Source organism: Notothenia coriiceps, unplaced genomic scaffold (assembly GCF_000735185.1).
Source record: "Notothenia coriiceps isolate Sejong01 unplaced genomic scaffold, NC01 NC01_scaffold00014021, whole genome shotgun sequence".
Taxonomy (NCBI): Eukaryota; Metazoa; Chordata; class Actinopteri; order Perciformes; family Nototheniidae; genus Notothenia; species Notothenia coriiceps.
In genome coordinates, this window is record NW_011346722.1 from 248394 (window position 1) to 273008 (window position 24615).

Below are 24615 nucleotides of genomic sequence, written 5' to 3' on the forward strand. Positions count from 1 at the left end.
TGCCGGTGATGACAGCAGCAGTAAACAGACTCTGCCCTCCACTTTTTTAAATCTGCACCCTCGTGTGACAAAGTGGCAGAGGAATATTCTAAATGTACATTGGTTCAGGTTTAAGATTATGTAATTTCATCGATGAGCTGACTCAATAAGAGATTATAATTACATAAATCCACACAGATATCCATATCTAATGATATCTCTCCTCACAGGTGCACAGCCGAAAAGGGTTTCATTTGTGAAATAGCTCAAATGCAGAAGGAGGCAGATGTGAGGGTGGAGTGTAGTGTTACTTTTCAGATCTTTCAATTTCCGTGGACAACAACACAAAAACGTACACATCAGTAGAACTTACTCTTTTAGAAACAAGTTAAAACTATTTAAGTGCCTGTTATAATACATACATAAACAGCTGTGACCCTCTTGAAAGTGGTTACAAACATTTGCTAACAGTCCCTGAAGAAGCACTGATAATATTACTGATTGTATTTGAGTCGAAAGATATCAAAAAATGATGTTTAGCTTTGATTAACATTATAAATGAAGAGGTAGTTAGGGCTGTGGTGAGAGGTTAAACAAGATCAGGGTCGAATAGCAGCTTTTAATGAATTACAACTAAATTATCCAAGATGTTAAAGGACTTCATGAGAAAAATGTAACCACTGCAAAGGTGTAAAATGCACCAGGTGCTGGTCAAACATGAAAAATAATTTAAAAAAAGAAAGCCGCTTTGACATCATTAAAGGCCATTTGTACAGAAATTAGAGTTGTATAAATCTTCTCATCTAAGAAAGTGAATGTGCATTTTCCCCAAAATGTTAAACTCTTCCTTTAAGGCAACATTCACCTAAATCAAAAGAGTGTTTTGTTTTTATCATAGCAGATAATAGAGGAACGTTTTTAGGATATCTGCATAGGAAATGTTTCCTGTCTCCCCGATACAATGTAATGTACAGAATTCAATATGATGTGGATGAATGGACTATTTGAAGTAAACTATAAGCTGGCATATAGACATTACATTTCCACCAACCCACCATTCACAAGGACCTCAACAACTCCACACTGACTCAGCAGATGTGCGGTAGTCTGGAAGATGTTCAGCCTGCTACTTCCTACCGTAACCAATGACACTAATGTGAGCTGTGGCTAATCTGTTAAACATAGTAAGAAGTCATTTGATTCCCACCCATTGAATGTTGTCTTCTCTACTCTCTGCTGCTACTTCTCTTGCCGCAAATAACCATATCTTTGGCAGCATAGCGTTGTTTTCCTTGATTGTTCAAAACAGTGTACTGAATAATTAATTATTCATCGCTCCACAGAAAGAGAAATGTTACTGACGCCTTACAAAAGATAACGAGCTACTTGATAACCCCATTATTTAAACACAACTGTTATGAGGGCTTGTTACATTCTTCCATTCAGCACACCCAGGGTTTCAAAATTCATAGGTTACAGAAGTGTGTTTTAGAGCCGAGACACCTTTACAAGGAAGCATCTATATTTAATGTCAGATAACGTTTCATCTTCTTTGCTTGCGTTTCGGGTGAGACAGGACATTTCTTCATCATCTCTTGCTACCTCGGCTTCTCTACCTTGACTAAAGCTGCATTTGCTTTTTCCATCTTAACACTACTTTGTACTCACTTTGAACAGACCTCATCACATCTCAATCCTATACATCAAAGAGCAAGCTCCCCCCTGCACCCCTCCCTATTTCCTCGGCTTTCTTGATGTTATTCAAACCAGCGCAGGTTTACTAAAGTCACACTTTGTAAATGCCCGCAAAGTTCCTGTCAGTTCTGAGATATTAGCTAACTTTTACCGTGAATCTTATCTATCCGTGCCTCTGAGGTGTTAACCGACCACTGTGTGAATCTCTGTCACCCCTGAGTATTAGAGGATATTTGGATATATTTCATTTACTGAGGAAAATAGCTGTGGAAGGAAAACAGGTTTATCTGCACCAAAAGCTCTTTAAATTTAAATATTATATTAAATTGTACAAAGTTGCTTCTTAGCTTTTTGAGACCTAAAGAGCTTCATCTACATTGTGATGAAAATAAATAAACCAACTAAAATAAAAATGTTTGCACACATTACATTTGAGTTAAACAATATGTATTTAGGACATTGTGGTGCTAATGATGAAGAAATGGATTTGATAAGCAAATGTGTTATTCCCATGAAATTGCATCAAAGCATTCAATCACAATTAATGAATCACAACGTCCTTGAATGAAGTTTCCAAATTCATCCCGTTGTTAGATAGACTGCAGACTCCATGTTTTAAGCAAACGTATGATTTGTTTATTTTAAAAATAGGAACTCCACAATGATGCTCTGACTCTTAACAGAATTCACTGCAAGCATTACGAGTCCAAAGACGCTCTGCTGTAGCTAACAAATGAGATCTGTTGTAGGCAGGGGCGGACTGGGGGGAAAAAGTGGCCCGGGGATTAATTGACAGACACGCCCACTAAATGCGCGGCATGTATCGGCTGGCCGGCGACGAAAGTATGTTACTTAACAAATAACCCTATGCATTTTATGTTATTTTGGACCATTATTCATATAGTAATCACATTACCTGAGCCCTTGAGTTGCCTAGAGCAAAATAGTTACAGCATATATTTAGTGATTTTAATGTTAACAGATCATTGATGCAATAACATTTTGACCCAATTTGCCTGACTTGACACATGGAATAAAACATGGGCGTAGGAAGCATCCTCAATGTGGGTGAGACCGTCAAGTCAGGCAAATTGGGTCAAAATGTTATTGCATCAATGATCTGTTANCGTCTGACTCAGAGGTCGCACGGCTGTGGAGAAGAACGTGTTGCCCACATTCTGTTACTGAGTTTAGGCTAGTAGTTAGCTAGCAGGTTTATTGTTTTAGGTGCAGTCACTTTTGCCTCCACTTGCTGTTCAAATAAATGTTGAAAGAAAAAGTAAATCTGTTTACAGTTCTGTTTTATATGGGTGTTGAAGAAGAAAAAGAAGAATTGGGAGGGATGAAACCCTCTTTAATGGTCACACATGCAGAGCACACACCACACAGAGTGAAATGTTTTTAACCCGTCCTAGTACCAGGAGTCTAGTACTAGGAGCAGTGGGCAGCTATTGTACAGCGCCCGGGGAGCAATGGGAGTGAGGGGGGAAGGGGGATGTCCAGTGCCTTGTTCAACTCCAGTTCAACCTCTCCAAGTAGAAGTCCACACTCCAAATGTAGGTCTGGTCGGGGACTTGAACCGGCGACCCTACGGCTCACAGTCCAAGCCCCTACTGACTGCCATAGATTTAGTCCCTAATTTTGCTCTCAAAGTGCACCAGATTGATGCATTTAACTTCAACATTTAAAAAAAAATCTTCCCGGGGGAGCTTGCCCCCGGACCCCCCTAGAGGAGGTGAGTTCCACCACCTGCCCACACCCCCTGTTAAATTGTCTCACCCACATTGAGGATGCTTCCTACGCCGATGTTTTATTTCATGTATCTAGTCAGGCAAATTGGGTCCAAATGTTATTGCATCAATGATCTGTTAACATTAAAATCACTAAATATATGCTGTAACTATTTTGCTCTAGGCAACTCAAGGGCTCAGGTAATGTGATTACTATATGAATAATTGTCCAAAATAACATAAAATGCATAGGTTTTTTTGTTACAGTAAGTAACATACTTTCGTCGCCGGTCGGCCGATACATGCCGCGCATTAAGTGGGCCTGTCTGTCAATTAATCCCCGGGCCACTTTTTCCCCCCAGTCCGCCCCTGTATGTAAACAAATGTAATCAGTAACCTTATCTAAGTACCACACTATTCAGTAATGTAAGAAAACAGAACAATGTAACCCTAGAAAAGAAGAAACCAAGATATGTCGTATAAAAAATGTCTCTTATTATAGACTTTTCCTACAGAATAGTAGTTTACAAATGCTGTCTTAATTTGATAAATGAATGAAACTCGTGAAAATACAGTATTTCTGTGTTTCCCATCAGAGGCCCAGCTATACTGTACATAGAAAAATATATACATTTACAAAAACTAATTGTCTAAATTAAAAGAACAGAAAATTCATGCAGAACCTCTATCTATAATATATTGTTTTTTTATTTGAAATGCATGTATTAATGTAACTGAAAGGGTAATACAGTTACCTTTTCCTGTATCCTGAATATGTAATACTGTTACAAGTAATCCGTTACTCCCCAAGCCTGGCTTTAGAATTGTGTGGAAAGTAAGTTAGCGTATCTTATTACACGGAGAAGTTGAATACTCTATTTTGATTAGTCAATTTCAGAGGTTATAAATAAATAGTCGATAACACACCGCTGCTAAGCATAACATCACCATTGCTAAATAAGATCAATGGACAGAAGGAAAGAGGTTAAAAGACAGAGGGTTGGACGTCAAATAAATCAACAGAAGAAGACAGACAGGAAGTAAAAAGTAACAGGAACACGGTATTGGCTGCTCTGCATTGTTTAAGGACTTGTTACTGGAAAAGGAACTGTAAAGAGTTACAGTAAACCTCGATCAGTGCTGCCGTTCATTTTATCATTTTAAATGACGTTGCTGTTGCCACAGTTCCATCTGTTGGTTTGCCTTGGAACAGAGTCTTTTTTTCGTAGCATGAGCAATAGGATATTTTTCGAATCAATCAAATAATTTCAATTATTATTGCGAGCCAAATCGTTAGTTTGTGTAAAATGTGGCCGTATAATAAGTGGGATAAGGTGCAGCGAGGCGGGTCATTATTGAAAAAAGAATGACCAGCTTGCTGTACATTATCCAACATAACATTACATGTCTATTAGCTGACGCTCTTTACACAGCAATGACTTTATTAGTTTAGTTGTCAGGGACCATGTGCAAAAAGAACCAAAATCTCAAAGAGATAAGATGCTTTGTGCCAGATTATAGCAGTTTGCTATGTTCCATCTGCAGTGATTGACATACACTTTGATACCACAGGCATCAGGGCAGGAATTTCACGAGGGCCACGAGGGCCATGGCCTGACACGGCTTCAACACCAGCATATTTTGAAGGAGGAAAAAAAAATCAGCGGTGCGCTTGATTTGAGCCTGGAATGCACCGCTCGGACGGTCTATGATGAGATCAGTCTAGACCTATCTCCGCCCACCCCCTCACGCGTCCGTGTGCGTAGGACGGTCTAGGACCTAGCTAGCTGATTCTCCGCTCAAGAAAAGGCTGAGGTAAGGTAAGGTTTTGCGATGATCCTGTTTGCCGTTAAGTTTTTCATTTGTCCAGCTTTAAGTGTAATTTTATGGATAACATTACTATTTCTTGCTCGTATGGTAATGCATAATTATAATATTTTGATGTGTTTTTGTTACTACTTGGATAAGTTATGTTGCAGTTGTGTTCTTTTTTTATTATTATCTAGTGCTAGGCAGTTAGCGCTGTGTTGTTAGCTGTCAAAGACCTCTGTGCAGACTTATTTGACCACCGGCGATCGCAGACGGAAGTTCAAAGTTTGCTGCTCGTTTATATCGCCCAATTTTCAAAACGCGATCAAAAGTCCAAATCTCCCTGACTCGTCATCATCTCCATCTTCAAGTGACTCAGAATAAGGACGCACCTTGACGTAGGCCCACTACCACAGTCTCACAGTGAGCCAAACATGTCTGTGCTATAAGAATCCTTTGTAGTTTTAATAAAGAATTTGTTTAATTGCAATTTGGTGTCCATTGAATGCTTAATAAATATATATAAAAGTATTGTAAAAGCATATACAATCGTAGTCATTTCATATCGTATGTTAAATCATTGTTTTAATGTATGGCCTTGGTGCCCTGGCTTTTGGCCTTTGTGCCCTTAAAAAATTGACAACTCAAAAGGCCTTGCCCCTAAAATGACGAAATTCCAGGCCTTGACTGCACTGTAACTTTTATCCATGTATTTTTTCTTTTAATGTTTATTTTATTAGCTTTTCTTTTTAATGACTGATTTTAAATGCCATTTTCTTAATGTCTTTCATTTTTTGTAAAGCACTTTGAANGGTACAGCCGTACAGCCACTCCCCCTGAACCCCGTTTCCCTGCCAACCCCCTCCCCTATGCAAGCCCCTCCCTCTGAACCCAGGGCTCGCTACAATACTGTATATACAAACTATACAAAAGCGCGTTTACGCTTTGGAGCTTGCTTATCCATCTGTAAGCAACTGCCAGCTAGGTCTCTCAGTCACTCACTCCTGATCGTTCACTGCGCAGTGACAACTGCTACGGGCCTGATGTGTGAAATTGAAACTGATAGATAGAACAAAGGTAGCCTATCAAAACGGCCCAGCCCAGCCCAGTGGGCCACACCCCGCTGGGCTGGGCTGGGCTGGGCTCGGCCGGAACACTTACTAATGTGGGCCGGTAGGATTTAGGTAAGCGAAAAGAAAAAAAAGGGAGTGGCCGGACAACTTGCAAATGTGGGCCGGTAGGATTTAGGCAAAACATTTTTTTATTAATTTTTTTTTGGCCCTCCAGCCCACACACAGCACCGGCCCACCGGGGAAACTCCCGGTATTCCCAATGGCCAGTCCGCCCCTGGTTGTAGGCCTGAATGAATGATTCAGTATGTCAAATATTTTATTGTGAAAAAAAAGTGCATTTTTCAAACTCAAGTGCCACAATCTTAACTCTAACTAACTGAGTCTAACACGATTATAAAAGTTTTTCTTCAAGGAATCAACATCTCTGTATCATTTTAGGTACGCTAGGGGAATCGCTCTAAGGATCTTTTGTTTGTCACTTTAGTCAAGATAATAACGGTGGTGACTATCATCATCAGTTCAAACATTTACTTTGGTCAGTACTTTGTGTTATGAGCCAATACCCAAAGCTAATAATATTCCCATCAGCTGAACATTGTTTTTAGATCTTTATTAGCAAGAGTTAGCATGCTAACATGGTTTTCATATACAGTATAGCATAGCAATGATATCATCATTGTCAGCGTGAGCATGCTGACATAAGCATTTAGTTCAACACCATATAACTGCATTTCTTTCTTTGTTTTTGACACTTTCTCATGTAATTATAGTTAGTACAACCATAGTGTGTTTAATGATACAGGGCTGTAGTTACGTTTATTTGAGAAAATATGCATTTGAATCATTGCTGTAATATTATTTGAGATTTACAATTGGATGTTTTCCTAAACAGCTGCTGCGTGTCCTGCTGCTGACATGAAGCCCGAAACACTAAACACGGGGGTTGAGCATCACCGCATCACCATTTATCCATTATGACCTGCAGCGATTAGAGCGTGTAGCAGATCACAGGATGGGTCAAAACTCCCATCTCTGCGCCTCTGTTAGGGAAATCACTGCCATTTGATCCAGGCCAGCCCCAGAGGAATGCTGCTCCTGCAGATACGTTACAGCAGGCTGCCAAACCGGCCTCTGGCAGGAGAGCGCGGCTTGGACCTGAGGAGGCAGCTGGGAAGAGGTCAGTCAGTGGCTCTCACTGGGGGTTTGCTAAATGATCGTGGGTAATGTCTGCTGTTTGGGGTGGGGAGGAATAATGGTCGGCTGGGAATACAGAGGCAGCGCGGTTCATACAATATTGATTTCTCCGTATCAAAAGAAAGCCAAGCGGAGTTTGCTCTTCTCTGTGAGAAACTTACATATTGTACACGTTTGCTTCTTGAGATAAAAAGGACTGCAATTCTTTTTGAGATAGGTGTTTCTTTCATTTTCAAAGAGCAGCAGATGACTCGAGTTACGTCTCTAAATACCACTTTGAAATCCCTTGAAAATCAGAACGCTCCTTCAACAACAACATAAAAGAGCTGCTAAAAGGGATTTTTAGTGGAATAAATTAGAGATGTATCGATTTACTTCAGAGATCACGTGCTTGAATCACCTGACTTCTCTCGGACCACAGAGAACCACTAGGGCTTTGTTTATTCAGATGGAGGGAACAGAGTTACCAAAAGGCATGGATTATAAGGAAAAATCATCAGCAGGGGCCTTTGATGTCTAAATGAGGCATGCGCAACCCAGACCTCTCTTTTTACCTCACAACTGACTTTTCACACACACACACACACACACACACACACGCACACACGCACGCACGCACGCACACACACACGCACACACGCACGCACTCAGACACAAGAAAACATCCATTTATTGGAGAAAAACAATTTGAACAGTATGTTTTTAACAGTTGATTACCCTGAACTTTAAGTATAATTCAACAAAAACAAAAAAATATATATAAAAAAAAAACATCCATTTATTGGAGAAAAACAATTTGAACAGTATGTTTTTAACCAGTTGATTACCCTGAACTTTAAGTATAATTCAACAAAAAAAAAGATATATAATTATAAACATTTTTTTAAAAAAAAAAAGGTAATAATAATAATTAAAAAATAATCGTTTTATTTCGATTACGTTGTTTTCGTAATCGTTGCAAGCCATAATCCCAATCGCGATTAAAATACGATTAATTGAGCAGCCCTAACGGATAGTATTCCTCAGTTGCAAACAGATATCTGAAGTTGAAGAGGATTTCCAGAACTTTTTACTGCTCTTGAGATTTATCACCGTTCTTTTCTTTTAGATTTTTGGAAATCATACTTAAATAGCAACTCATGTGTTTTAAATTACAAGACAAACTGGTCAGATCCTGCAGATAATGCTACAAAAACAGCCTGCATCTGTTTTCACTAATGCAAGCAGAGGATGTTGTTACTTACAACCAATTTTTCACACTGAAATCAATCATTTCCTCTGACAGCAAATGTGGAACTTTGACTCCTAAAGAAATGTTTGCAAGGAGGAAAAGTCTCTGAAGTTTGTGGAAGTCGATCATTTGTCACAGACTTAAAATGTGTAATTTATAACAAGCAGCATGCGTAAGAGGTAATAAGTGAGGAGGGAGATATGAATAACAAGGAAACCAGGTTGCCAAAGATATCTTAAATATGCAAATGAGTGGCTTTTTTCTTCTAATCGGTGTGATCACTTGTATATTCATCCGATAAAAACGACATTTTGTTATCCACGATTGCAAACTAATAAGGTCTTCCGTTTGGAAAAACTTTGTTAAACTACATCAAATGAGTGAAGTGCGAAATTACAGAGAACTTGGAGTATCATTTCCCACCTAGATTTTTACGTCTGAGGAGATTATTCTGTTGGAATTGTGATGATGAGTAGTTTGGAAGTACATCCTGTTAACTACTCCCACTGACATTAAGAGGATTACGTAGGTAGCGTCAGACAGAGGCAACTCCTTCCGTTAAGTTGAGTCTTTCCTATCCCCTCCAAATCTCTGCTGCCGCTACGTCGAGCCTGTAATTTGCCTAAAACTGAAGGCATCTGGTTAAGACGCGGCGATACGTGGAGACAGACGGATCAATCAAAAGGCAGGGAGACAGCGAGAGGGTGGGAGCGTATTTGTCTAGAGAACATGGAGAGGGTGGATCATTTGTCTGGCAGATGCATGTTGATATAGTGATGCTGCTGTTGATGCTTTGAAGGTGTTGGTGGGTTGCGGGGCAGCACCTGGTGGCTGCGAACCTTGTGGGAGGACATGTGGGGAGGATGTTAAAAAGAGGGAGGAGAGGAAAGTGAGATGTAATGGTGAGTGTGGGTTTGACCTCAGTGTGGGTAAAACAGCATCCGTATTCCCAATGAGCTCCTTCAGCGGCAGCTTTAAAGCCCAGAGAGAGCTCAAGGCTACGAACAAAATCAATTCTTATTGACTGTACCATGTTATGCACTGAGGGAACATAACTATATCCAAAAACTTCAATTATTTTCCGCACCCTTTTAATTTTTCTCATCCCTCCTCGCCGAGGTTAACTATCTTCCAAGACTCAGAGGTAATTGGTCTCTGTGTTGTGGCTCCACTTTATCACTGTCTCTCTCTTGACATGTATGTTTACCACAACTATAATCTTCAAAAAGCCTGTTAACATAAGTAGCTCAGCTTTCATAAACCATAAAGTCAGCTCTGACTGATCCTCAGCACCATCCTGTTTACCACGCTGAGGAGCATAAGCAGCACTCTGATCATATCTGCTGCTTGCTAGCAAAAGGCTTTCTTTCAGCACATGCCTCTGTGACTCATTTCCAAACATGTTGTATTAATATTCAGGTTTCGGGAGACAGGTGACGAGAGGTGACATCGTCTCTAGTGTGCAGCTTACACGACTTCACTGTGTACGTGTTCTCTGACAAAACACAGAGAATCAAAGGTTGGTGCTGCTGCAGACATCTGAGAGCGCCTGGAGTACAAAAAAGCTTGAATGCTCTCTTTCCAGCGTAAAATGCAACACTGCGGGTGTTTTGCTAAATAGTAAGAATATTCGCCTAGCCTAATGTCAAATATGCACCGAAACGGGAAAATATCATCTGACTCTCTAATCTGCTTTGTTTCACACATGAAAGAAAAAAACTGTGCTGACTAGGCTTTTTTAAATCACTCAGAAAAGACCCAACGTCCGTCAAACACATTGAACGGTTCCAGGTCACGCCCCGGTGTTTTGGCTTTAATGGGAGCAGAGTGTGTGCGAGTGTGCGTGTGTCTGGAGGGGTGGGGTGATTCGATTTCCATGGCTAATTTTCAGTCTTTCTCCACTGGTGTCCTGAAACACTCCAGGTCGAGCTCCAGCTCGAGAGAAGCGATGTGATCACCAGAGGCGACAGCAGGATGAGACACAGGAAGGAGCTGGTCTCCAAACATCTGGCAGCGCACGGCTTCCATGACTCGCTCAACCTCAGGATAAAAAAAAAAAAAGGTCCTCAGATCTGCAGGGATCAAAGTGTGCCCTGGGTGCCTCAGCCACCGTGGCCTCCCTGATCATATTCAAATAGGGTTTCCTGAAAGAAGTGGAGCCACAAGCAGACCTTGCAACACAAACGAGGCAGGAAGAGGGGCGACGATGAATACCTGAAAATCTGTGTGCGCTCCCCACAAAATAAGCCCTTGGCGGAAGAGGAAGAGGATTTTCTTTTTGTCAGGACATTTAAATAGAATATAACTGAACTGTCAGATATGAAATGTTATTCATGTGCTCAAGGCTAATTTACTCTGTATTGAGACCCTACCAAATATCAAAAAGCAGTCTGGGAGTGTTTGACTTACTGCAATAAATGATGCCAGTGAGACTAAACTAGAAAAGTTTAAGGCTGCATTAAATAAGCGGTTCTCTTCCTGGACTTCAGGACCCCCCAATGGGAACTGAAAAATAACAACTTTGTCCTTAAATGTTTTACATTCTTAAAACAAGTGAAAGTGTTTGCTAGCTAGTCCATTGAGAAAATGTTTACCTTTTTCATTTGTTTCCAGTATTTTTTTCTAAAATCTAGTTACATTTTTCTTCCTGCTCGAGCAGCAAGCTGATTTCCGTCTTGTGAAAAGCAGGTTAATTGCTCCTGGAGACAGGTGGAAATTCTCAAATTCTGTAAGGCTGAAGTTACTTTAGGATGTATATTCTATGATACAATACAAAGTAGAGCATTATGCTACATTGCAGAGCTCAAACGCTCTGTGTTTAATGGTAAACATCAAGGAAATCATCTAAATATTGTATATTAAAGCCAATTTTAGGATGAGAGGGATCCTAAGTGCGAGAGAATGTGACTTTAACACATCAAATGAAACAGCCTACATCCTAGCCTAAGGTAGCTGGGAATCAAACTACAAAGAAAGGATGAAAACAAGGAAGTAATTCAGCTGTTGTTGAAGCTCCTGTGACATGGGACAAAACATAGTTTGAGCAAAATGCCCTCAAACTGGCATTTACTGCAACGTTTCCCTCCATAATCGCTCTGACATTATAAATGCATCAAACACTGCCTCCCTTCAGCAGCAGTGATGCCTGGGAGCGGGGGTCACCTGTATGCAGCATTACCGAATTAGCCGCTATCTAACCCAGACCTGCTGTGGCGTGCTGACACTAATCCCAGGCCTGCTAGAGAGCCCTGTCTGTGTTACATTATCATGTCTAATCCCCGTAATCTCTCAGCCGTGCCGCTAAATGCTATTTCACCTCCGTCTCTTACCTCATACCCCTCTAATAACATTAATGAAGGGCCAGGCCCCCATTAACCAGGCTACCCCAGTGGCGGGCTGGGTGACGGCCGTAATCGGAGGCCCCCTGCACAGCCACCCACTCAGCCTTCCAGGCAGCACGAATTAATGTAATTCATCGCCTGGGGCAGAAAGCAAACCAAACATATGTTCAACAAATCAGGGTTTGTGTATTTTCTTGTCACCGTTACTGTGCAGGTCTATTAGAGTCATTGATGGGATCCTTAGTGGATGGCTCGCCGTGCGGGAGAATGAGAGCTTTGAAGTGCTCATGCCACTTCGAAGGCCCCCCCCCCACTTGCCATGAGACGTTTATGATGAGCTGACCCGGGTTATTAAAATACCGCAGAAATGATCACCTTTAATGCCGCTCTCTTTCTGCTGTCAACAGAGAACGGCAGCAGAGGATCGGCTGGGATGAAAGGTTGAAAGGGGCCCCGTATTAAAAATGGCACTTTATCCATTAAGGCGGGATTTCTGCTGTCTCTTTGTGTAATTACCTGCACCCGCCAGCTCTGTGCTCGGGCTTACCTTGTTTACACTGCATGTCTCGCAGTCTAGCTGTCTCCCTGCAAGGCTTCGTCACACTGTCTTCGGCTCTTCCTTTGTCTCTCTTGATGTCTTTCACTTGTCTGTCGAGGCTGTCGAGGCCAACCTTGAAAGAGGAGGCGTGAACACAACCAGAAGAGTAACGTCAAAGACAGTAACGGATAAATAGACCCAAGTTAAAGCAAGCTCCGTAATGTATTTGTATGTTGTGTTTTTCAATTTAATCATGTAGACACTGTATTCATTTATTTACAATTTGGCACTCATATAACTCCAACCCATTAATGTGCTTTGCAATGTTAATCAAATGCTAATGCAATTGCATATCCCCCTTCACTAGCCCTACCTCCGAGCAAACAGCACCACACTGACTTAATTGTGAGGGTGAAAAACAGCTCATACAGACTTCCTCTCATATTTAATTTTATCTTTGAATAAAAGAGCTATAGGAAAGTATTAATCTGCTTAACATTTCTAAGTACATCCTCCAAAGGATTTTGCTTTTTTAATCTTACATATGCTCAGCAGAGTTACTGGCAAAAACTGTACATTTTCCTCATTTCATCCTTTCAACATCAAATGGTGAGCAGCAAAAATTGGATCAGACTTCAAAGACTGTGATGTGCTCCAAGTCACGGAGTGGCTCTTCTATTTCACATATTGAATCCGAGCAGGATATCAAAGTGCTACCAAAGAACCTCAGGTCTTTACTAAAAAAGGGGTCTAACATCTGTAGAAAGAGGAGCGCAAAGACAAATCACCTCAGGGAAGAGCGAGCATTTATTCTCAGCCGTGAATTTCCAGCCTTTTGATTCTCTCGTTCCCGTACCACCCTGTCTTCTCCGCTGAGATGAAGGATGGAGCAAGAGAACTCTTTTGTCTCAAGGACTCAAAAAAATCCCAAAGAGTAATCTGGGTTAAAGCCGCTTTGTAGAGGAGCGGCATTTAATATACACGGCTAAAGTCAGGCGTCAGAAAATGCTCGTTGATACTTACATTTCCTCTGTGTATGTCATCCGCGTGTGCCTCTTTGCTCTGTAGGATGTTAGACCTGTGAAAACAATGAGCATTTATTACTGAAAGGAACTCAAATAGAACAACACACATTGTACATGTCTGGCTATAGCATAATATTGAAGAACTAAGGATGAATTGTACTTGGCTCCTTATTTAATTGCAGCTCTGGTTTATGATTACGCAATTTGCAGAGAGCAACGCAGGGACATGTGTCTCCGTGTGATCAATCATTGTTGCATTATTAAAAAAAAAAAAAAACACCAAATGAGACAACATCTGCAAACACAATGCTGCATGCCAGTCGCAGTTATGCTCGGAGCCGAGAAAAACAGAATCTCATCCAGTTTGGACGTGGTGATGCAACTGGAGGCTCTGTTATTTGGATGCAAACACAGAATCCACGCATGGCAGGGAGGAGGGATATCAAAAGGGAAAAGAACAGCATGTAGGTGAGAACATAGATCTTACAGGAGGAAAATGGGCCAGATCATGTCAAAAATAAATCTATATGGAGAGATTCCAACACTGATTAAACAGAATTGTTAAGTGGAGGTTTGAAGTTTTTCTCACCAAGGAATATGATTGTAAACACGGAGAGAAAAATCCCAGATGGGGCTCCGCTCGGTTTGAGTATACAACAAGCATAACATTTTCAGAAGTGTAAATCTAGTATTTTGGAGTGTGGGTCTTGGGAGAGATGCACAGCGTTGACCAAAAGTCACCCGAGCTTCCTTGAACACATGGCATGAGCAATGCTACTCCACACACATGTGTTTTTAGATTATAGTATTATGCTTGCGTTGTTTTGTGGAGCTCTTACACACACATGAAACATATCATATTTTGCCTCGTTGATAGATGTGTATTAAGTAATCTCAAACATCAGGATATTTGCAATAACTGTGTTGAGTTATGGTGCCGAAAGAAGAGCTAAAGATGGAGCTCAAAGCCGCCATCGACACCATGTGTGCTGCTGTTCAGTCGGTGGCTGCTCTGCTGCTTAGCACATACTTTCTTAATGACCGGCCTGCCCATATGTTGAATAAACACAAAGTGCTCAGCTCGTACATCTGGAGACCAGTGCAGCGCCCAACCCCATTTGTGGTCAGACAAGTGTGCTATCTTGGTGGAAAGATATTTATTATTACGTTTATAAAACTGCAAGAGGTGGTGCTTAGGGAGGAGCTTCGCCCTCTGCTTAAAACAACATTACATTATGGTGCAAGAGGAGATCACGCAGCAGGGCAACATCTGAGTGACAGCAACGTCTCTTGCTCAATAAGCTGTCTTTTATGGTACATTTATTTAAGGTGATATTCAAAGCTTATTGTCGGCACCAAACCAAAACATGAATACAAACTGCAGGAAACGGGAGCAGACCCTAAATGACAAGAGATGCCAAAGCTCACTCTGTGTGCTCCTCCTTGGTGGTCTTTCCTCCAGCCTCCGGATGACTTATGTGCCCCTGGGGTTCAAGGTCCCGACGCACCCGATGGCCCCTGAAAGCTGCACAGGATATGAAAGTCAGACACTCACATGGTCAGAAACTCATTTCACTCCCTGTGCAATCCATGGAAACAGCATGCATGCAGTCTACTGAGGCAGATATTGAATGTAATTGGTTCAATGAATACAAATCACAACAATTTATCTAAGCAATAAAACAGCCTGGAAAATGCATCCTCTATATAAGGAGAGAAGGATAGCAGTGGGAAGACATTGTGTGGTTATTGAGACACACTGGGTTAGATTGATGGTAAACGGAGCCTGCTGACTTACTCCATCAACGGGCTTTGTGTTTTTCTTGTAAAATTATATGTGCAGGGAAATAAAGCTCAAGTACATTGTCGAGCCATGGTTCTATTTTGCATGGTCTAATCTGATCAATGGTGAGCATGTCCCCCAGGCCCCGCTGAGATCTGAGAAGCCACCAGGCTCATACATTTGAAAGGCATCTGTTTATTTTCAGAATGCAAATGCAGCCCACCTCAAAGGCTATAAGCTGCGGAGAACACACAATGTGAATGTGCTGGAGTGCTCCGCCGGGGGCTGAGGCCCCACTTATGTCAGGTTCAGGTCNGGGGGGGGGGGGCACCCGGGAAGGTTAATGTGCCCACTTTGATCTTCGTCAAGGCACACTGAGTAAGAATTAATTTACATTTCAGATGAAAAGGTTGACAGTATAAAAAGGCATCTTGTTTCTGGTATGTGAGAGCTGTGTAATAGGCCAGGAATTTGAGAGAGGAAGTCGTGAGGAAACAGAAGGGATAAGCCTCTCTCTTGCCTTTACTGGGAAAGAGATGAAAGGAAAAAAGGATCTCAGTATGCACTGTTCTTCTGAAACATGAGGACCAAATGCTGCCCCAACTTTCAAAAGCTTTTTCTTTATGCATTATTAATGAATTATTACTGTTTCGTAGGCCACTCATTGAGATCAAAAAGGTGTTTCACAAAGACGTAAGGTTTTCAGCCCTTTATCCCGTTTCCTTTTGAAAATGTATGAAAAAGTGATCTCTCTTTCCACCGGACACAGGAGAAATTCCAGAGGTCTGCACTTGAATATATGAAGAACTTCATTAAAAAAAATAACATCTCTTACCTGACTGAATGCAGGTAGCTGCCTCATCTCGCCCCTTTTTGATTTTCTTGACGTTCCGCCGAGCAACACAGCCCCTCCAAGCTTAAATAAAAAAAAGGGTAGTGTGTGAGATTGCTGACCTGCCTCTGTGAAACAAAATAGATTGCACATACTACACAAGATCCTACTTCAAAACACTGCTAAACCAGGTGGCAGAGGGATGGATCCCTTTGAACTCTCTGAGGTCTTATTGTCTGCTCTGAAGCATTTCTCTTAACCCTCCTAGGTCAAGCTGTGGTTATCAAACTCATCTCTTTTATGAAGACTCGTCGGCACAGAACAGACTCGAGGTCATTAAAAAAAAAAAAAAAACAGTCAAATTCATTCAAGTTTCATCATTAAGTGATAAGAGAATACATCAGAATGTTAATTAGCATTTTACTTCACTGAAGTTTGATCATTTATTTCCTTTGTTCTGTGTTTATTTAATAGACCAGTGTACCTGACTGGATGACGACGGCGCAGCGGTTTCTCTTCTGCTTCCCTCTTCGGTAACGTCGGGCACCGAGCCAGCCTTTGGTGTAAGCTTGGATCACAACGACCCGCGCTATCACCTCCCTCAGCAGCAGGTTCAGCTGCTCCACGTGGTAGTACCGCAGGAACACCTGACAGGATGTTCAGCCCACGTTACAGTATCCCAGTATCTACAGTTAACCTAGACTTTGGTAAATGATGTACTGATTATAGGTCAAATGTACAATTCTGACACATATTTCGTTTTTGTTTAATGTCTTGCTGTAAGAATCACATTACCTTTGTCCTCCCCAGCACCCAGGCTTCCAGTTTGGCCCGCTTCAGTATGGCAACAACGTTTTCTTTGCTGGTCTTAGGCATCTGGTGAGCCCGAAACGCAAGGTAGTAATATCTGTAAGAGAGAAGGCACAGGGAAAACAAAGACATATTTCATCTACTGTATTCAAAGCACTTTAAGAGCAGAGCCTAGTTGTACCCAATATGTTGTATTATAGATTTCGTGATCAGATTATAACATGAAAGTAAGCAAATAAACTGCAATCATCAGAGATAACACTTTAAAAAGGAAACCTGATTACTGCTTTCTTTGGTCATTTTTGATTTGATGACATTTGTCGGTTGAAATGTATCCATTAAACAAAGATAGTTTCAAGAAAATGCAGCACAATGTAAAAAATAAGAGATTTTTTAAATAAAGGATTCATGCTTGTGGTCAGAAAAATACATTTGTTGAATTTGACTTTTTGGGAAATGTGTTTAATCACATAGTCCTAGTTAGAAAGTATTTCGATCCGATTGTGGATTACAAAAACGTAATATGTATCTGACAACATTTCAAAGTTACTTTCTCCGACATAGGTTAAGGAAAGATGTTTTTATTTCATCAGAACTACTAAATTAAGTTGATAAAGTTTATAATAAAAGTATCATCATAGCTGGTAAATCGCCTGCTCAGTCAAAGCAGAAAAATGAGCCTGACGTAGACATGACTCTTCAACAGAGGCCCTTTGTTGGAGTTCTTTTGAATGGATCTCTTATTTCAGTGGCCGCAGAAGATGCCCATCAGGCCGGCCTATCGGTGTTCATCAGCTCCACTGCAGGTTTTATCGCTCACATCGTCTGGATCCGTCCCCTGATCCTCTTGTTGGAGTTTACAAAATACCAGCATAGGACAAAAGTGGCTCTAACTGTTTGCTCAGGGACATCAAGGCTCCAAAACGACTGGTTCATCTCTTGTGTTCTGGCGTTGGTCAAAAAGAAGAACAACAAGAAGAAGAAAAACTTCTTTGAACTTCGCTCCCCGCCTCAGTCTACAGCCTTTCATTCTAATTCCTGTTGATACCTGTTATTTCTTTGATGGTAAATACAAAGCACTGCTTGGCAACATCAGACAAGCCTTTGATATGAGAGCACAAATTTAAATCAGTTTTCACTAAAGGTGCAGTTTAGCCGTTCAGGTCTGTCTGTATGACTTCTGCCTGGCTTAGGTAGGATCATATGGATTCAGTATCAAGGTTAAAATATAGTCTGAAGAGGTAGTACACCCTCTCATTCACACACTTCATACAGAGGTGTGGAAGGGAGAAAAGTTCAATCATTGCGTCATGGTTTCCCGAGAATCACATTTTTAATATCTAATATTGTGAACAAAACTAGGACACGCAAGAAAATAACAAGTGGTCATTCAAAGTTTTATGTCACCAAACTAGAGCATAATTTGTAAAGCTTCCCTGAAGCAGTGAGACTAACCAGGCTCTCGAAGTTGTTCCCTACAGGCCACAAGCCAAGTTAATTACATTTGATATCATGTTAAGTCTCCACATAAGAGGTGGCTAGAATATTTTTCAAAGGAGAGTTGATCAAACATAAGTTCTCTTGCATTTTCCCACAGACTTGTCTAATGTGTATTTTTTCATAACCAGAGTTGGGGATTTGTGGGTCGGTCCTTTTAACATTTTGGGGTTGGACATTTGAACAGGAGTGCGTATCAACAGTTATCCTGTCCCACATTTTTAAAAACAACACCCTTACGTAAAGTCCCCCTTTTTTAATGATGAAATCTTGTTTTTAATTGTGTTTTAATGTAATACCAACGGGACACAAAGACTACATTTGAGCTTTTCCAGGTCACTGAGTTTAAGAACAAACTCTTTATGAATAGTAAAAGGAAATCCATTAAAATGCATCTCCCCTTATAATCACAGTTCCTCCCTGTTTGAATTGTATCCATATTTTCCGGAGTGCAGTATTCACCCCGTTAAAAGAGCTGTAGGATTTTGTCTTGCACTATCACTAATGACTGCCAATTAGTCCGCCTCTTGCTCTGCTCGACTTGTACCCCGATCTCATTAAAGAACCCGTGTTTTTGTGTGATGCAGAGCATAGCTCACTTGTTCTGCTCTATCTCTGGGGCTGTGCTGCACACATGCTGCAGAGCGTAGGTGCTGCCTGTCTTACAACGCTCCTACCTGTTGACAAACTCTTCAAACAGGATGCGGTGGGAGTATCCTTGGCGACGGATGTTCACTGTCTCCAGGATCCCCGTGTAGCGCAGCTGCACCATCACCCTCTCCTTGCTGAATCGCAGCGCCTGCCTGTCATCGTTGGGTTTGATGCAGCGCACAAAGTGTGGCTGACCCACCACCATCTTAGACAGCAAGTCCATCAGAGAGTACTGCAGACACACGAGGAGACAATGAGAAGCAGCGGGAAGAGAACAAGGACAAACAAAGACCAGTTATCATATGTCTTCATATTGTCACAGTGCAAAGGTGTATGTTCAGTTATGGAGATCTCACTTTTACTTTTTGCCAGACATAGAGGTCTTTTATATCTTCTAAACTGAATAGTATTAATAGTAATTGACATGATTAATTAGGCAGAATGACTTTCCTTTCTCATAATATAATGTGAATAACTAAATTAGCAGATTAGAAGTTCCTTTTCTAAATTGCAAAATAATTGAGGAATTTCTTGTGTAGTTTTGCTTTACTTATTATGCAAATGTTAAAAAACATCTGCTGTGATTGTTTGTCAACATATTATAACCATACGAAAAATCACAACTACTTATTTTTTCTTACAAAATGTGTGGCATTCTATCTCCACGAGTGGGACATACAAAAATATATAGGTTAGCCGATTCTAATTTATAATCTATAAAATTGAAATCCATCTTAAATAGAGACACCTGATCTGATTCAAGCATTTCCATAAAAAGATTTAGGCTAATTTAATCTAACAATGTCACTTTGTTGACATTTGCAGAGTTCTGTCATTATTCCTTTTTCTTTTAAAGAGTAATATATATACATATAAATATATTTCTGATAAATCGTGAAACAGTCTGTTTGTTTGTTTAAAAAACGGATTCCTACTGTGTCCAAACTGTTGCTTGTTGTCAGACTGAGAGGAAGCAGAACAAATGAAACACATACACGGAAATAGGAGGCTACAGTCTGTCTCCTCATGTTGGTGGTTTCTTCAGGGTGACGCATCATCTCCATGGTGTCCACCTCAACACAAACATCCAGCATGAACACGATGCATTGATAAACAGGCCAGACTCAGGCAAAGAGCAGCAGACTCAAATAAGATTCAGTTTGTTTGCAACCTGACTGAAGTAGAGATAAAGGTATTTTACATCAGGTCTCCTTCCTCTAAATGGGCCAGTTGGGAATACACAGCTGTACTAACTGTGCCGTCTGTATAACATAGCCCCATAAACACTTAAAGCTAACAATCTAGAGAATAAGTCTGCACTGCTTTGGGGCATGGGAAAATTGCAGAGCATTCTGAGAAATGAGACCAGCCGTCACCGAGCAGACAGTCATCCCGACGACGACGACGACGACGGATTAACGAGGACACAATATAAGCTTTCTAATGGCCTTAGCAGTTCATGGCTTCATCAAAATTAATGATGCAATAGATATTTTATGGTGAGTCTACGTAGCAAAGTGCATATCTTAATTCTTTATTCTACCCAAGTGAAGAGAAAGAAAAGTACGTCAAACGTTCTCTGGGTTACACGAAGACAGGAATCGGAGGCTTTGACACTGGTGTTTTGAAAGGAGATCACAGAGAAGTACAAATGGTTATGGAGGACTCACTTCCACTACTCTAACAACCGTCACTCTGCTTTAATCTGGGCATACTGGTAACTTGTCAATTTGTGTCAACTTTCTCCTGAGAACATGAGGCATACATATCACATCAATCACATTGGGTTGTGCTAAAGAAACCCTTTATTTTCCAAGAACACTGAGTATGTGCTAAAGGCAAGTTCAAGAAAGTTTTGGCATCTGTTTGTTGCACATTAAGTATTTCTATAATCTAGGAAGATACTCTACAGAGCAGTTGTTTACTTTAATAACACACATTTGTTGCTGCGTGAAAAAATACTTCAAAAGACATGATTTACATTTTCCAAATACAAGGCGGTGATTGATGTCAGAGGAAGGAAGCTGCACAGAATTCAAAGTTAGAGAAAGATAAATAAAGTTTCAGTTTGGATTACAATGAAGACGAGTTGATTTAAATAACTTGTGCATTTCCCAAAAAAAGGTTGCTAATTGTAAATGACTGAGAAACATATTTTTGACCCATTTACTATATTTCTATTACTATTAGCTCTTACCTTCAACAGGTATTTTGGAGACTTTGAGCCAGCACGGGTCGGCGAATATCATGCAAGTAAAGGAAGAAGAGAAGTAGATAGACAAGAAGCTGACATTCACCTTTAAGGGGTTTTCCACAGTAAATCATAATGTGAAAACGTTTTCTTCATTTTTGGACAAAGAGAAAACTACTTATAATTCCAAAATATGATTCATATCTTGGAGACATTATGATTTGACCAAATGCTTCCCCTTAAATAAAGAAAAACAGACGCAGTGAAATGAAAACATTGTAGTGGGAGTGAAGAAAGTTGGAAAGAAACATTCTGGCCATCTTTCTTGCGGTAAAACACAGTGTAGTGTTTGTGAAACCAAGACATTCTGCTTTCAGAATCTCAGTATGAACAAGATATATAAATACATTTCGACGTAAATATAATATTTTCAGTGTACTGCTTTGAGCTTTGAGTGTTGCCACCTGAAGAATGATAGTGGATTAGACTCCTGAAATTACCCTGCCCTCTTAATAAAGCATGTTCATGAAATGATAAGCTTATTTTGGAGGACCTACATTTTCCCCCCAACACTTTAGTGCCAATTAAAAACAATAGTTAGTTAGTCTGAAAAACACTTTTATGCCGTAGACACTAAATGCCAGATGGCGATTCTACATCACCACAAGCAACGCAGCAAACATAACAGGGTAGTCAATTAATCTGGGTACGCTTCACAGCACAAGTTTTTTTTACTGGGGTTCTTATGGTGCAATGCCTTTGAGCAACAAATAAAAAAACATGAAGTTCTCAGGTGTGAGGATTTGTGCTACAGGAGCCTCACCTTGGTGCGTCCTGAACCGAGCTGGGGGGGCAGAGATCTGGAGGCAGCGGTGACCCGGGCTCTGGACGTCGCCAGATTTCCTGTTTCAAACATCGAAAACAGCCACGAGTGGTAGTGTCAGCTCTTATTTAAAGCTTTAAACAAGTTGTGTGAAATAAAAAGAAGGAATGATTATTGAACTATCAAACATGGAGACACAGGCAAATCTTTGTGGTGATTTTCTTTTTCAATATGCAAGATATTAAGAAAAACAAAGTGAACAGTGAGGTTCATACTGAAGCATAGTATTAGAGACAGTTCAGAGGGAGTCTAAATCTGAGCTGAGTCCCATGGACTCAGGAGTGCAGCTGCGTGCACAGCAGTCCAACAGCCCCACACACAGCGGAAAGGATATGAACATAGCATATGCAAGACAGTCTGAACATTTCAAAGTTTCTGCACAAGATGTCCAAATGTTTTCTCTGGCTATATCTTCAGAGGCTAAACTGTGATTAATAGCAGTGAAAGAAGCCTTTGAAGCAGGATTGGTGACATCAAAGTCCTAATCCATGGGTGGCAGGATTTTTATAATGAGTGGGAAGTATCTTAACACATTTCAAAGGGTTTACTCCATGAATAAACAATAGCTGCACAGATGTGCCACACACACCTTTAGAAAAATACGTCTGCAGACACAGGAGGCAGCGTTACCCAAGCAGCCGTGTATGGCAAGGAGGAAAACCTTTGTACGTTTTTTAAGATAAAGCTGAAGTGACAGGCCAACAATTGTTCTAGATTTTCTACCGCACACAGACGAAGTTGGAAAATGCTAATATAAAGTCGGCTTCTGCTTTACAATTTCAAGACTCACGTCAGTTGTTCAGGACCAGTCTGACAACGAGCCAAAAACTTAAACACTGGATCAGCGCGTGGCTTTCTCAGAGGTCTCTGTACTATCAAGTGAGCATTAGAAGCATCAATCAAACACTGGAGAGATCAAAATCAAGTTATGATGGATTAATTACAAACCAGACCACTTCTAACTTTAGACAAAGAACGTCCAACTTGTGCCAAAGGTCTTATAGTGAGCCAAGGCAATGTGGCGTCTTAGGACACACACACACACACACACACACACACACACACACACACACACACACACACACACACACACACACACACACACACACACACACACACACACACACACAGCAGTAGTCAAAACATGTGAGAGAGCTTCAAAAGGACTCAAACAGTCTTTTAAGCTAGTGATGATGATACTGCTTTTAGCATTTGACAGTGATCTGTTAATTTTTATTTATTTATCTACTTATTTATTCTGCGATTAATATATTTTGGATTTGGTAAACACATCAATTCAAGATTTCCTGTCACATTTAAATATGTATTTTTATTTTTTTTAATATTGTGTTTGTCAGAGTATCCACAGGTTTTGAATCTCAACCTAAAAATACAAGAAAGAAAAGTGTAAAATATGATAACATGGACATATGGGTAGTTAATTGCTCATTATGAACACATGTTAGTGAGAGGGCCTTGTGTTCAGCATCACAGGGACACATTTTAAATCCTCCAAACGCCCCTCCAGCACAATAAACACAAAAACACACACACACACAAAAAAGTATGATCTTTGAGAACAGGAGCTGTTAAACTGTGTCGGGTATATTACCAGCACACAGGCAGGGAGGGCCCCGCTCCAATTAGCCCAGAGTAAAGCTGGATGGATTAATTGGAGTGGGTCTTGTGCAAATGAAGTGTGCTCGCTCCTCTCCCCATTAGTGCTGCTGGGCCAGATCATCTGAGCACATTTGTCATGATGAATTAGCGGCTGCGAGTGGAACGAGCTCACGGAGTGTCACTGTGCTTTCACGCCTCTCACTTCCATGACACCATCAAGGGGAGATGAAGGCGCTGCGCCGCGGTGAGAGAAACTATGACAGTTGTACCTAAGCCTTGCAAATGGACACTCACTGCTTTCTTCATATATTCCTTGGCGGGTCGTATTAATTCATTCTTCTGGCGGGCTTCAAACCCCCTCCTGACTAGATGATTAGAGCATGGGTTAATAGTCAGTATTCTCAAAGATTTCCGTCTCCAGAGACATGAAACCAAGGGAGCACCTGTGATGTCCGGCCTGAAAGAAGACCTTCTAATTAAGATACAGAAAGGATCTTGTCTAATGATGTGGGTTATAATTATTCAAACACAGAGACGAGCGAGAAAAGGGAAGACTTGTTCTTTGGTTTCATTTCAGAAAAAGGCCACATGTGTTTCTACTTATAGTTCGAGGCTTTTTCATACTTTTGTCAGTGCTCTTAAATAGACATATGATGAAAATAAAAAAGAGAGAGGAAGAGTTTTAGTATAGTAAGCATGCAAATTAAGAGAGAGGCAGGTGGGGGGTGTGGGG

The 24615-nt window shown here is 40.8% G+C and overlaps 1 protein-coding gene across 3 annotated transcripts in view; it reads right to left on the bottom strand.

Annotated features, from left to right (window-relative positions):
• myo3b (myosin IIIB) overlaps positions 1-24615 on the bottom strand; it is a 61255-nt gene that overhangs the window by 6847 nt on the left and 29793 nt on the right. For 2 of the 3 annotated variants that reach the window (XM_010774465.1, XM_010774464.1), the window contains 10 exons: positions 22203-22282; positions 21386-21406; positions 20184-20261; positions 19215-19420; positions 17026-17137; positions 16715-16877; positions 16234-16314; positions 15044-15140; positions 13614-13668; positions 12600-12723 (listed from right to left, as the gene is read on the bottom strand). In XM_010774465.1, coding sequence (XP_010772767.1) covers positions 12600-12723; positions 13614-13668; positions 15044-15140; positions 16234-16314; positions 16715-16877; positions 17026-17137; positions 19215-19420; positions 20184-20261; positions 21386-21406; positions 22203-22282 — 1017 coding nt within the window. The remainder of the gene's footprint in view (positions 1-12599; positions 12724-13613; positions 13669-15043; positions 15141-16233; positions 16315-16714; positions 16878-17025; positions 17138-19214; positions 19421-20183; positions 20262-21385; positions 21407-22202; positions 22283-24615) is intronic. The other variant, XM_010774466.1, reaches the window with a different exon arrangement.